Here is a 13,618-nt window from a genome sequence, read left to right as displayed (position 1 = left end):
GCTGTGAATCACACAACTGTTTACCAGCTCATAAATGCCACAGGTGCAACAAATCTCCTGCACTGCCATTTTTATTTCATTTAACTAATTGGGTTTCAAGTTTAGAAATATCATTCAACTGTTATCTGTAGTTATATTATGTAGTTTTACTACTTAAGCTGTGTATCTCTCTAATACCGGTTTAACCTACAGCCCTGTTAGAGGGATAAAATCTTTCAAGTCACCAACGATTCATCTACCTGCTCACCTAATTAGTGCCTTTGAACAGTCACTGGGGGCTAAAAATGGTATAAAAAGTAGCACCTATTCAGGTGAAAATTTGCTCTCTCTGCTTTCCATAATGCCACAGTGTAAAATCACTGAGTTTCTGTAAACATTGTGGACTGCCCAAAGCACAAAAGTGCATGTAGATTGGTGTTATAGACAGTCTTGCATAGACCCCCAAAAAGAACCACTGTAAAAAATGCAAATTGTCTGAACAATATATTTCAGATCTAACTACAGATTGATTGAGGCATCCTAAATTCAATGTGTTGAAAGTAGGAAAAATTTTCATTGCCATCCCTCTCATTTTGTGGAAGTACAAAATAGTTAATCAGAAATAAATGACATTAGCTTGATTACTTTTGTCTTCTCTGGTAAGGATATCTTCCCTGGATATCTTTCCCTGTATAAAACGCTGGTTAGGCCACAACTGGAGTACTGCATGCAATTCTAGTCACCACATTATAGGAAGGATTTGATTGCACTGGAGAGGGTGCAGATGGGATTTACCAGAATGCTACCTGGGCTGGAGGGTCTGAGCTATGAGGAAAGATTGAATAGGCTAGGGTTGTTTTCCTTGAAGCAGTGAAGGTTGAGAGGTGACCTTATAGAGGTGTATAAGATTATGAGGTGCATAGATAGGGTGGATTGGAAAGCTCTTTTTCCATTAGTAGAGGGGTCAGTAACCAGGGGGCATAGATTTAAGGTAGGAGGTAGAAGGCTAAGAGGGGAGTTGAGGAGAAATTCTTTCACCCAGAGGGTGGTGGGAGTCTGGAACTCACTGCCTGAAAGGGTGGTTCAGTCAGAAACTCTCATAATGTTTAAGAAGTGTTTAGATATTCACTTGCGTTGCCATAGCCTCCAGGGCTTTGGGCCAAGCACTGGAAAATAGGATTAGTGTTGTCAGATATTTGTTGACCGGCGCAGACATAATGGATCCAATAGCCTCCTGTGCTGTAAACATCTGGGTCTATGATATGATGTCCTTCTATTTTGTCTCCTGTTTCCTGACTTCTCCAGTCAGCGCATCTGCTATTGTTGAGATTGCAGCCTCTCCCCTCTGACTAGAAGCTGGAAAATGCAAATGAACATCTGCAAAAGCAGTTGGTTTCGATGAAAGATGAGGTGGTTGAGACTCATGATGGGCTAAAAATTGATAGAGGATGTAATAGAAAAGCTGGCTGTACTTAAAGTTGTTAAGTCACATGGACTAGGTCAGGTGCGTCCAAGGACACTTCAAGAAGTAAGGGTTGAAATTGCAGAGGCACTGGCCACGATCTTCCAACTCTGCTTAGATACATGAATGTTGCCAGAGGACTGGAGAATTGCAAAAAGGTTTAAGAACAAGTATAGGAACTACAGGCCAGTCAGTTTTCCCTTGTTGATGGGAAAGCTTTTAGAGACAAGTCAGGACAAAGGTGACAGTCACATGGGCAAATGTAGATTAATTAAGGAAAGCCAGCATGGATTTACTAAGGGTAAATCAGATTGAACGAACTCGTTTGAGATTTTTGAATTAATAGAGAGGGTTGATGAAGTTACTGCAGTTGATGTGGTGTTCATGGACTGCCCAAAGATATTTGATCAAGAGTTATGTAACACGCTTGTCATCAAGGTTAAAGCCCATGGAATGAAAGGGACAATGGCAGCATAAATGTAAAGTTGACTGAGTGACAGAAAATACAGTCTTGGCGAACAGTTGTTTTTCGGACTGGGGGAAGATTTACAGTGGTGATCCCCAAGTGTCGGTATTACAAGAATGCAGATTTTCAGCATTTATGGAGAGAGAAACATTGTTAATATTTCAGGTCACTTGGTAACCTTGATGTGAAGGTTAGTCACTGTCACCTAACCTCTAGGATTCTGCTGTATTGTTCACATTTGGGCCGAGGTAATGAGGTCTGGAGCTGAGTGTCTCTTGTGGAACTCAAACTCAGCATTGGTGAACAGGTTATTTTTTTAAATTTTAAATTAAATCCGTGGCACATAATTCACTTCCTGACTCCCCAAAGTCAGGTCACCATCTACAAGGCAGAAGTCAGGAGTGTGCTGGAACGCTCACCACTTGCCTGAATGATTGCAACTCCAACAACACTGTCACGGCCACGTAAAAGGCATTTCCTCAAAATGGTCTGTGAACTGAGAATTTGTTCTGTCTCTCTGTCTGTGTGTGAGTCTCTTTCATTCTCTCATTCTGTCTCTTTCATTCTCTTGTTCTTTCACAGTAGAATACTTTTAATGGGTCAGCTATTATAGATAACGGCCGGGATTTAGTATGAGCAGTTTGAGAATTGAACCCCATGTCTTTCCGTGGGGGAGGCTCGATTAAATGGAGTGCCCATCAGGCACTTAACTGGCCAGCGTTGGGTCTTCCCTGGGATTTAGGATCTCGGGTGGAAATCCTGCCCTATGAGAGCTGCTGGCCAATCAGAAGTCCTCCATTGCTGGCAGCGCTACCGTGCGTGGTGGCTGCTGCCATTAATGCACTGATGACTTCACCAAGGATCGGCGCTGGATCTCTGGCAACTTGTGAGTGGGTGGGATGGGACTGATGGGCAAGGAGTCGCTGGTAGTGGGGGTAGGTTAGAGGCAAAGGTGGAGTAGCTTTCAGCGGCCTCCTGCCCCATTCCCAATATCAAGTCTCTCAATCGTTCATTGAGTGCTTGTCAACAAGGCCCCCCCCACCCTACTTTGCCCTGCCGCCATCTTCCCCCATGAGGCCACAAGCAAACCTGATAGGCCTTCGGGAGACATGGGAGAGCCATGTGACTTGCATTTAACCCTTGACCCACTGCTAAGTTCTGTTGGCCTTGGGGATAACTGGCGTCAAGTGCCTCATTAACGAGCCTAATTGACAACCTGCGAGAGTGCAAGTTGCAGCCACTGGTCCCTTCCTGCCTCTGACTTAATCAGGGCAGGTTTTCCCGCCACCAGTGGACTGACGTGCAACTTGATGGGCTTGGCTGCCTTTGACTAAGTCTTCATCTCTGTGCACAAAAAAATCATTCAATTTATTTTACCGATTGTGTGATACAGGAAATGAAGGTGGGCTGTCCTCTGAAAAATTTCCTTGTTCACTCCTGGCAAAGGCTATACATTACACACACCCAGACCTTGTGTCAAGAAGATGAAAATTGTTTAAAAACAGTTTAAAAAGCTCCACTTAAAAGATGAAGCCTAGTGCATTCATATAGATGTTATTTTACATAAATATATAGAACAGAATTTTTTTAATAACCTGACATAGCTTCAAGCCTGGATTACCACTATTTTTATATTCAAATTTGGCAGGAAGAATGAAAAATAGCATATTATCTAAATGGTGAGAGATTGCAGAGCTCTGAGATGCAGAGGGATTTGGGTGTCCTAGTGCATGAACACAGAAGGCTAGTATGTAGGTATAGCAAGTAATTAGGAAAGTTAATAGAATATTCTCATTTATTGCGAGGGGAATTGAATATAAAAGTAGGGAAGTTATGCTTCAGTTATACAGGGCGCTGGTGAGACCACATCTGGAGTACTATGTACAGTATTGGGCTCCTTATTTAAGGTAGGATATAAATGCATTAGAATCATTTCAGAGAAGCTTTACTAGATTAATACCAGGGCAAGTTATCTTGTGAGGAAAGATTGGACAGGGTAGGCTTGCATCCACTGGAGTTTAGAAGAGTAAGAGGTGACATGATTCAAACATATAAGATCCTGAGGGGTCTTGACAGGGTTGGATGTGGAGAAGATATTTCCTCTTGTGGGAGAATCTAGAAAGATGGGTCAATGTTTAAAAATAAGGGGTGACCCACTAAAGACAGAGATGAGGAGAAATTTTTTCTGAGGGTAGTGAGTCTTTGGGAAGTCTTCCTCAAAAGGCAGTGGAAGCAGAGTTGTTGAATATTTTTAGGGAAGAGCTAGATTCTTGATAACAGGGGGGTGAAAGGATATTGGAGATAGGTGAGGTTACAGCCAGGTCAGCCATGATATTATTGAATGGTGGAGCAGGCTCCAAGGGCTGAGTGGCTTACTCCTCTTATTTCATATGTTTGCATGTAAATAAGATAATTTGCTCTTTTCCAGGTGTCATAAAGGATGTACCGGTCTGGGCCACATGAGTTACTGAGTTTGGATAAACACCCATAAAATTCAACTTTCACCATTTCTCAGTTTTGGAACTAGTACTTGTAAGTGTTTGACATAGAAAAAAATGGATTCAAAATCAACTCACCCCAATGTCAGTATTCCCAGCTTCGATGAACATCGTGAGAAAAAAAAGCGATACACTGTAAGTATGGAACACACCTTTCTCTGACTAACATTCTGGAAGCTTTACTGATAAAATATTTGAGTATTCTCTAATTTTAACCTTTAAAATTCTTTAAGACAAAGGGCACTTCTCAAACTATTTGGCCTATGTTTGTAAGTAGAATATTTTCATACTACGTAATCAATTTGGAAGCTTGTGTAGTTGAAAAAAAGTCTTTGTGTGGCCCTTCATTTTCAGACACATGCACGTATGCACAGACACACACATACATGCGCACCTAATTCTATTAAAATGGCTGAAATTAAAGCTGAAACCTACAGAGCCACTGAGCAAATGATAAATCTCACCATTTATATAATAAGAGCTTGCACTTTCACTGTGCTTGTCAGGTAATGTTACACCCCTGCTATATGAGGAGTTTGGACAACTGGAGTAGATATAACGAGAGAAGTTAGATGAGATGATTCAATGTTGATGTGCTGGGAATTAGAAGACATTGAAAGATGGTAAGGACTGTGGTCAGGGAATAGGGTGGGGTGAGGGAGGAGACAATGTGAGCTGGAGAGCTTAGTGCAGGATAGGGTATGAGTAGCAAAATTATGGATGAATTGGAGTTTATGCAGTGTAGAACTGGGAAGCCCATGAGTCTGAACAAATGAGATTAAAGGCTAAAGGATAAAGAAAACATGAATTAGAGTTTCTTTACAGGTGGGGTGTGCTAACAATGTTTTCCTGAAGATGAAAATGTGTGTTGGTGATGATTTGTGTAATTTAAAGCTCATCTTAGAGTGAAGCAGGACACAGGTTACGCATTATCAAGTTCAGCTTGAGTGAGCAACCAGCTCCCTTTCTTATTTGGGATTCTAGATTCTATAAATATGTGTATAGAGTACGAAAGCAAACTGCTCATGCTAAACCTATACCAGTCACTGGTTAGTCTGTGGTTAGAATATTATGTCCAGCTTTGACCACCCTACTTTTGGAAGAATGCCAAGACCATGGAATGAGTGCACAAAATATTCACTTAACATGAAGTAAAACATTTAGATAAAATTATCATGAAACAAAGATTTCAGGAATGATTTATGATTCCTGCAGACTGATGGGTTGCCTGGGCTTGATGATATTTTAAAAATTGTTTTGTTCTCCTGTACCTGCTCTGTCAGAAAGAAGAGAGAAAATGAAGAACCCCACCAGTTAGCTGAACATAAGTCATAGGGAAGTGCTAGAACCTATTATAAAGGATGTGGTAACAGGACGTTTAGAAAATAATAGTAGGATTGGGCAGAGCCAACATGGATTTATGAAAGGGAAATCATGTTTAACAAACCTGTTGGAGGTTTTTGAGGATGTAACAAGTAGAATAGATAAGGGGGAACCGGTGGATGAGGTACATTTAGATTTTCATAAAGATTTTGACAAGGTCTCGCACAAGAGGTTAGTAAACAAAATTAGAGGTGAATGGGAACCTGAGGGTAAATTCAGATCAGGGAGTGGGAGATGGAGAATTAGTGAGTGACTCTGAGAGACAGAAGCAGCATAGGTTAAAAAGTGTACAGCGCAGGAATTTGGCAGATATGTATGTAAATGCAAGGAGCATAGTAAGTAAAGCTGATGAGCTGAGGGCACAGTTAGACACATGGCAGCATGATATTATCGCTATAATGGAAACTTGGCTTAAGGCGGGGCAAAAAGGGCAGCTCAATATCCCTGGAAATAGAGTTTTCAGGCAGGATAAGGAGGGCAGTAAAAAGGATGGGGGTGTAGCATTATTGGTTAAAGAATCAATTGCAGCTTTGAGGATATTAAATAAGACCATATAGGTTGAGCTCAAATGAAAAAGGGGCAGCCACACTGCTAGGAGTGTACTATAGACCCACAAACAGTGGAAGGGAGTTAGAAGAGCAAATATGTGGACAGATTTCTGAATGCAAAAACAGTAGGGCAGTAATCATTGGGGACTTAAACTACCCCAATATCAACTGGGATACAAATAGTGTAAAGGGCACAGAGGGTGCAAAATTCTTGAACTGCATTCAAGAGAATGTTTTTAGCCGGCATATCATAAGCCCAATGAGAGGGGGCACAATCCTAGACTTTGTCTTAGGAAATGAAGCTGGGCAAGTGGATGAAGTAGCAGTGGGAGAGCGTTTTGAAGATAGTGACAATGCTAAATAGTTAGATTTAGCATTGTTATGAAAAAGAAAAAAGGTAGAACAGGAGTAAAAGTTCTATATTGGGGGAAGACAAATTTTACAAAGCTGAGAGGTGAGCTGGCGAGAGTGGACTGGATACAGCTATTAGAAGGGAAGACTGTGTCAAGTCAGTCGGAGGCATTTAAAGGTGAGATTCTACGGGCACAGTGTAGACATGCCCCTGCAAAGAAAAATGGTGGTACTGCCAAATCTAGGGCCTCCTAGTTACCAGAAGAATACAGGCCAAGGTAAAGCAGAAAAAGGAAGCTCCTGACAGCCACAAAAGACTTAATACTGTAGAAAAGCCTAGAGGAGTATAGAAAGTACGGGGGTGAAGTGAAAATGGAAATTAGGAAAGCAAAGAAAGAATACGGAAAAATGTTGGTAGGTAAAATCAAATAAAACTCTAAGATGTTTCACCAGTATATTAAGAGCAAGAGAATAGCTAAGGAAAGGGTAGGGCCTATCAGAGATGTACATGGTAACTTGTGGGTTGATGCAGAAGATGTGGGCAGGGTTCTCATGTCTCTTTCTTCACTAAGGAGAGGGATGATGTAGACATTCTAGTTAAAGAGAAGTGTGAAATGTTAGATACAATAAGCATAGTGAGAGAAGAAGTACTGGAGGGACTGGCATCCTTGAAGGTGGATAAGTCACCAGAGCCAGATGGATTGTGTCCCAGGCTGTTGAAGGAAGCCAGGGAGGAAATAGCAGATGCTTGGAGGATCATTTTCCAATCCTCATTAATTACAGATGAGGTCCCAGGGGATTGGAGATCTATGTACCATTATTTTAAAAAGGTACGAGGTCAGAAAATTATAAATCAGTCAGTCTTGCTTCAATGATGGGTAAATTATATATAAAGAAATCCTTGATATCAACAGAAATCATTCCTGTCCAGGTTTTAAATGCCCAATTTTCTCTTCAGGCTTCAGACTCTTGACAGTGCATTTGCAATCATGTTTTCTCATCCAGCCACATGTAAAATCTGTAGATTAAATGATTAAATAAACTTCAGTCTCAAAATTTGAACAAAAATTTTAAAGGATTGTCTATATAAATAATTGTTTCTGACGAATTGTTTGCAACGTAAATTTCAAAATGCTGCAATGCTAGCACCAGACCCAAAGTTTCCTTTTCAATCATTAAATATCTTCTCTGTTGTACATTCAACTTTTGTAAAAAATACCCTATCGGTTTTTCAATTTCATTTTCCTTATCTTGTAACAATACGGCCCTAATGCCTATATCACTTGCGTCAATGGCCAACTTAAATTGCTTAGCATAACTGGCTACTGCCAAAACTGGTGTTGTATTTAATACAGTCTTCCAACTGTCAAATGTCTCCTGACACTCCTGTGTCCACTGAAACTTCTTGATTTTTTTAAAATAGTTCAGTCAATGGAGCAACCACACTGCTAAAATTTGGTACAAATTTTTGATAAAACCCACTCATGCCCAGAAACCTCAGAACTTCTCGTTTTGTCGTAGGCATGGGGAAATCCACGATAGCCTTGACTTTCACATCTCTCGGCGCCACCTTACCATGTCCAGTGGTATGGCCTAAACGTAACTTGCACTTTTACAAATTCACTTTTAGTTTATCACCAAATTAGCTTCTTGTAATTGACAGGACAATTATTCCAGATGCTGTAAATACACCCTTCATGTCTGACTGAAAACTATCAAGTCGTTAATATAAACAGCACAATTGCTCTGACCTGCAATTACTTTGTTTGTTAGTCTTTGAAATGCATTTTCCATTCCAAATGGCATGACTTTAAATTGATATAGTCCCTCTGGTGTCATAAAAGCCGATATCTTCTTTGCTGTCTCCAATAACGGTACTTGCCAATATCCTCTTAGCAAGTCAATCTTTGTGATAAATTTTGATTTTCCCACTTTCTCAATGCAATCTTCCAACCACGGTATAGGAAAAGAATCTGCTTTTGTCACTGCATTCACCTTTCGATAGTCCACACAGTCTTTGTGTTCCAACTGTATTCGGTACCAGCACAATAGGCAAACTTCAGTTACTGCAACTAGACTCAATGATATAATTTTTAAGCATGAATTTGATTTCTTTCTGTCCTTGTGATAACTTTGCCAGATTTAATCTATAAGGATGTTGCATTATTGAAGATGAAACTTCTACATGTACATCACTTATAGCTAAATTTGTCCTCCCCAGCTTATTCACACAAATAGCCTTGTGCTTTGTGTGTTCCCTCATCAACTCGCATGGCCATTCAAATCTCCCTCGTTCCGAAGTTTGATTCGTAATCCAGGAGAGTAGTTTCTGAATTTTGACCTGCCAATTTCTCATGAATCACTTTCACTGGTCCCCTTACATCATGATCATAAACTAGCTCAAAAGGACTAAACCAATTGATGCATTAGGAGCATCTCTAATGGCAAATAACAAGAATGGAATTCCCCATCCCAATCCTGTGGATAATCCTGACTATATGCCCTCATCATAGTTTGATGCCACCTTTGTAAAGCCCCTTGTAACTCAGGATGATAAACTGTTGACTTAAATTGTTTTATCCCCAAACTGTTCATTACTTCCCTAAGCAGCTGTGACATGAAATTTGAACTCTGATCTGATTGTATTTCTTTAGGTAAACTATATCCCACTACTTTACCTATCACTGATTCTTCCTGTTTACCTCTACATAAACCACTGGTTTATCCTGTGTCTCAGAACCCACAGCATTTTTACTTCCAGAACTTTTCTGCACCCTAATAATCCCAGCAGATTTTCCCTGCAATTTCCAATACACTGACTTCGTGGTTCCAACTTTACTATAATGAAAAACACCTCGATTTCGAGTGTCACCTCTACCCTCAGCACCTTCCTTTCTATTCTGAGAAAAAAAATCTGCCTACGAGTTTCCACCTACTCCTCTTCCCTGAATACCCACTTTCTTTTCACCTCTCTTCCTATTCTTCTCTGATTTAAAAGATTGACGATAAAATGTTTTCATCCGCTATCTCTGCTGCTTGTCGTATCGTTTCAGCCCTCTATTCCTCCACATGCACTCTCACTACCGAAGGAGTTGAATCTTCAAATTCTTCCAAAAGAATTACCTCTCTAAGAGCTGTATATGTCATCTCTATCTTTAATGCTAGTATCCACTGGTCAAAATTACTTTGTTTTACTCTCTCAAACTCAATATAAGTTTGCCCAGGCTGTTTTCTCATGTTCCTAAATTTCTACTTGTATGCCTCAGGAGCCAACTCATATGCTCTCAAGATAGCATTTTTTTTAACCACATAATAGTTCACCAACACTTCTTCTGACAGTGAAGCATAAATCTCATGTGCTCTACCCACCAACCTAGACTGTAACAATAATGTCCAGCTTTCCTGTGGCCATTTCATCTGTTTAGCTATCTTCTCAAATGAAATAAAGAATGCTTCCACATCTCTTTCCCCAAACTTTGGAAGAGCTTGTACAAATTTAAACATCTCCCCACTGGGTTCTGATCTGGAAATAAGTCCTTCCTCACCTCTTGGTGTCTCTTTTTTTAATTGCCAGCATTTTAAGCTGGAATTCTCTTTTTCTCTCTCTCTCTCTCTCTCTCTTTTTTCTCTTTCCTCCTTTTCTAACCCTGCCATTTCTAATTCCCATTCCTGCTTTCTATCTCTCTCCTGCCTTTCTGTCTGTTCCCTTTGGAATGTCTGTTCTTTTTCTTTTTTCTCTGCTGCCTCTAGTTCCAATGTTTTCATTTGCAGCTGAATTTGAGTCCATTCCAATGAACCACCCCTTGGAGAACTTAGTCTCTCAGGTACTCCATCCAGTTTCAAATACCTTCAATTATGTCTGATTTCCTCACCCGGCAGTTAACCCCAATTGTAACTTATCTGCCAGTTTCATTAACTTAGCTTTATTTGCCTTTTGTAAACCAACCAAAGTTATAACTTCAACTCCTAGAGAAGTCTTAGCAACTGCCAAAGCCATTTTGTAGTCTCACCACTTTTAAAAAAAACTCTCACCAACCCCTGAATTCAAAATGCTTCTTGTACTCGTACCCTTAAGATTCACCAACTTCAAACCAATCAAGGAATATCAGAAATATCCCAGACGAGGCCCAAATTTTGTTATGGCACAGCGGATGGTAATTGCTGAGTTGTTCAAATCACCGGGGGAAACTTGAAACAACTGCCAGAACTATTTGACCACTTTGTATTTTTTTCGAGATGCGTGCCTTGAATTCAGTAGTAATAAGACCACTGAGTCTAATAGGTTTCTTACAAAACTAAATCAAACCTTTATTTGTAAGAAAATTATGTTAACCACATACATAGGTTTACAGATTACTACTACGATAACTCCTAGCTCCCCTAGCTAATCTAACTCCCACTTACACTTCCGTTAAGGCAACAGTAAAACACACAGATTTAAACAGACCCAGGTAAAGCGTACACCCTGGAATGTCAAATTCAAAATGAGTTATTCTCTGTTCGGTTCCTTGTAGACAGCAGCCTAAGGCTTAGATGCTGGAGGCTTTTCACACTTGTGGTAAATCTTAAAATGCCTTCTTCCCTTACACATAACCTCATCTCCTTTATACAGATTTCTCCCTTTTCAATGTAAATGCCATTGTTTCGATATGTCTTTTCAACTCTACTTTTCTAATAATAAAATTCTTTCATAGTACGAATTTTATCAGTAAGCTTTGGGAAAAAATAGACTGGCTTAGTCTCTGGCTAGGTGTAACACCTTAGCACCTCTTTGAAATTCACTACTCTAATTTTCTAAAAATGTAAATGTTCCCTTTACACCTTGCATTCTAAAACTCTAGCCATGTTTACCTATTTAACATTTCAAACCCAGCTTCTCTCCTTGATACATCAAAGCCTTCAGACCAGCTGTTTCTAATTCAATTAACACACACATACTATTTCTACTTTACAATAAATTCCAATAACATTATTAAAATTATATTTTCCTGACAGTAACAAAGAGGATTGATAAGGGTAGTGTAGTGGATGTTGTCTACATAGATTTCAGTAAGGTGTTTGACCAGGTCCAACATGGCAGACTGGTCAGGAATGTGAGATCTCATGGGATACAGGGGAAGGTGGCAGGTTGGATCCAAAGTTGGTTCAATGACATGAAACAAAGGATAATGGTCGATGCATGTTTTTGCAAATGGAAAATGGTGTTCCACAGGGCTCAGTGTTGGGGCCCTTGCTATTTTTTTTATATATTAATGATTTAGACTTAAGTGTAGGAGGCATGATTGGGAAATTTGCAGATGATGCAAAAATTGGCCACGTTGTTGATTGTGAAGATGATAGCTGTCAACTCCAGAATTATATCAATGGCTTGGTTGAGTGGGCAGAGAATGGCAAATGGAATTCAATCTGGAAAAGTGTGAGGTAATGCATTAGGGGAGGACAAACAAACCAAGGGAATACTCAAGAAATGAGAAGTTATTGAGAGGGATTGAGGAAGTGAGAGACCTAGGAGTGCATGCCCGCGAGGACATTCACCCCTGTCCTGTTAAGGTGTAACCCGTCCTCCTTGTACAGGCCACACCTGCCCCAGAGCCAATCCCAATGCCTCAGAAATCTAAAGCCCTCCCTTCTCCATTTCTCCATCCACCTGTTGAGCTGCTCAATCTTCCCATTCTTATGCTCACTTGCACGTAGCACTGGGAATAATTTTGAGATTATTGCTCTCGAGGTCTGGCTTTTTAATTCCTTTCCTAACTCCCTAAAATCTGCTTTCAGGGCTTCATCATTTTTTCTATCTATGTCATTGGCCCCAATGTGGACCACAACTTCTGACTGTTTATCCTTCCCTAAAAGAATATCCTGCAGCTGCTTTGTGACATCCTTGACCCTGGCACCAGGGAGGCAACATACCATCCTGGATTTGTGTCTACAGCCACAGAAACGTCTGTCTGCTTCCCTAACTATGGCATCCCCTACGACTATAACACTTCGAATCTTCCCCCTCCCCTCCTGTGCAGCGGAGCCACCCTTGGTGCCACAAATTTGGCTGTTACTAGAGTCCTCTGAGGAACCATCTCGCTCAGTATCCAAAATGGAAAAGCAGAGCAAGATAGCCTCAGGGGATTCCTGCACTACCTGCCTGTTTCCCTTAGATACTCTGGCAGTCACCCATTCCCTCTATACATGTGTACTACATAGCTGTGGTGTGGCCATCTCTCTAAATGTGCCATCCACGTAAAGTGGAATTAAAATGAGCAGCTAGTTTATTTTTTTTCTTTTTGGCCAGTGCAGACAGGACAGGCCGAATGACCTTGTTCCGCACCATAACGTTTCTGTGGTTCCAGAGCACATGGGATTGGAGGAAATCCACTGGCATGGATTGAGAACTGGTTAATGGACAGAAAACGGAGTAGGAATAAACGGGTAATTTTCAGGATGGCAGGGGGTGACTAATGCGGTACCGCAAGGATCAGTACTTGGCCCCTAGCTATTCACAATCTATATCAATGATTTGGATGTGGGGATTAAATGTAACATTTCCAAGTTTGCAGGTGACAGAAAAAAAAGTGAACTGACAATCGTGAGGAGGATGCAAAGATGCTTCAACGGGATTTGGAGAGGCTAAGTGAGTGGGCAAAAACTTGGCAGTTTGAATACAATATGGAGAAATGTGAGGTTACCCACTTTTGTAGAAAAACAAATACAGAGTATTTCTTAAATGGAGAGAGGCTGGGAAGTGATGAACTTCAAAGGGACTTGGGTGTCCTTGTTCATGAGTCATTGAAAGCTAACATGCAGGTACAGCAAGCAATTAAGAAGGCAGATGGTATGTTGGCCTTTATCATAAGAGGATTTGAGTACAGGGGTAAAGATGTCTAACTGCAATTATATGAAGCCTTGGTGAGACCACACTTGGAATATCGTGTACAGT

The 13,618-nt window shown here is 40.6% G+C and overlaps 1 protein-coding gene across 4 annotated transcripts in view; it reads left to right on the top strand.

The window, feature by feature from the left end:
• sgk3 (serum/glucocorticoid regulated kinase family member 3) overlaps window positions 1–13,618 on the top strand; it is a 134,750-nt gene that overhangs the window by 57,904 nt on the left and 63,228 nt on the right. For all 4 annotated transcript variants that reach the window (XM_041189597.1, XM_041189600.1, XM_041189599.1 and 1 more), the window contains exon 2: window positions 4,336–4,540. In XM_041189597.1, the coding sequence (XP_041045531.1) occupies window positions 4,463–4,540 (78 nt within the window). In that variant the 5' untranslated portion in view covers window positions 4,336–4,462. The remainder of the gene's footprint in view (window positions 1–4,335; window positions 4,541–13,618) is intronic.

The sequence above is a fragment of the Carcharodon carcharias genome, chromosome 6, assembly GCF_017639515.1.
Source record: "Carcharodon carcharias isolate sCarCar2 chromosome 6, sCarCar2.pri, whole genome shotgun sequence".
Classification (NCBI taxonomy): Eukaryota; Metazoa; Chordata; class Chondrichthyes; order Lamniformes; family Lamnidae; genus Carcharodon; species Carcharodon carcharias.
Note: the sequence above shows the minus strand (reverse complement) of the source record. Positions and strands in the feature narration are given on the sequence as shown.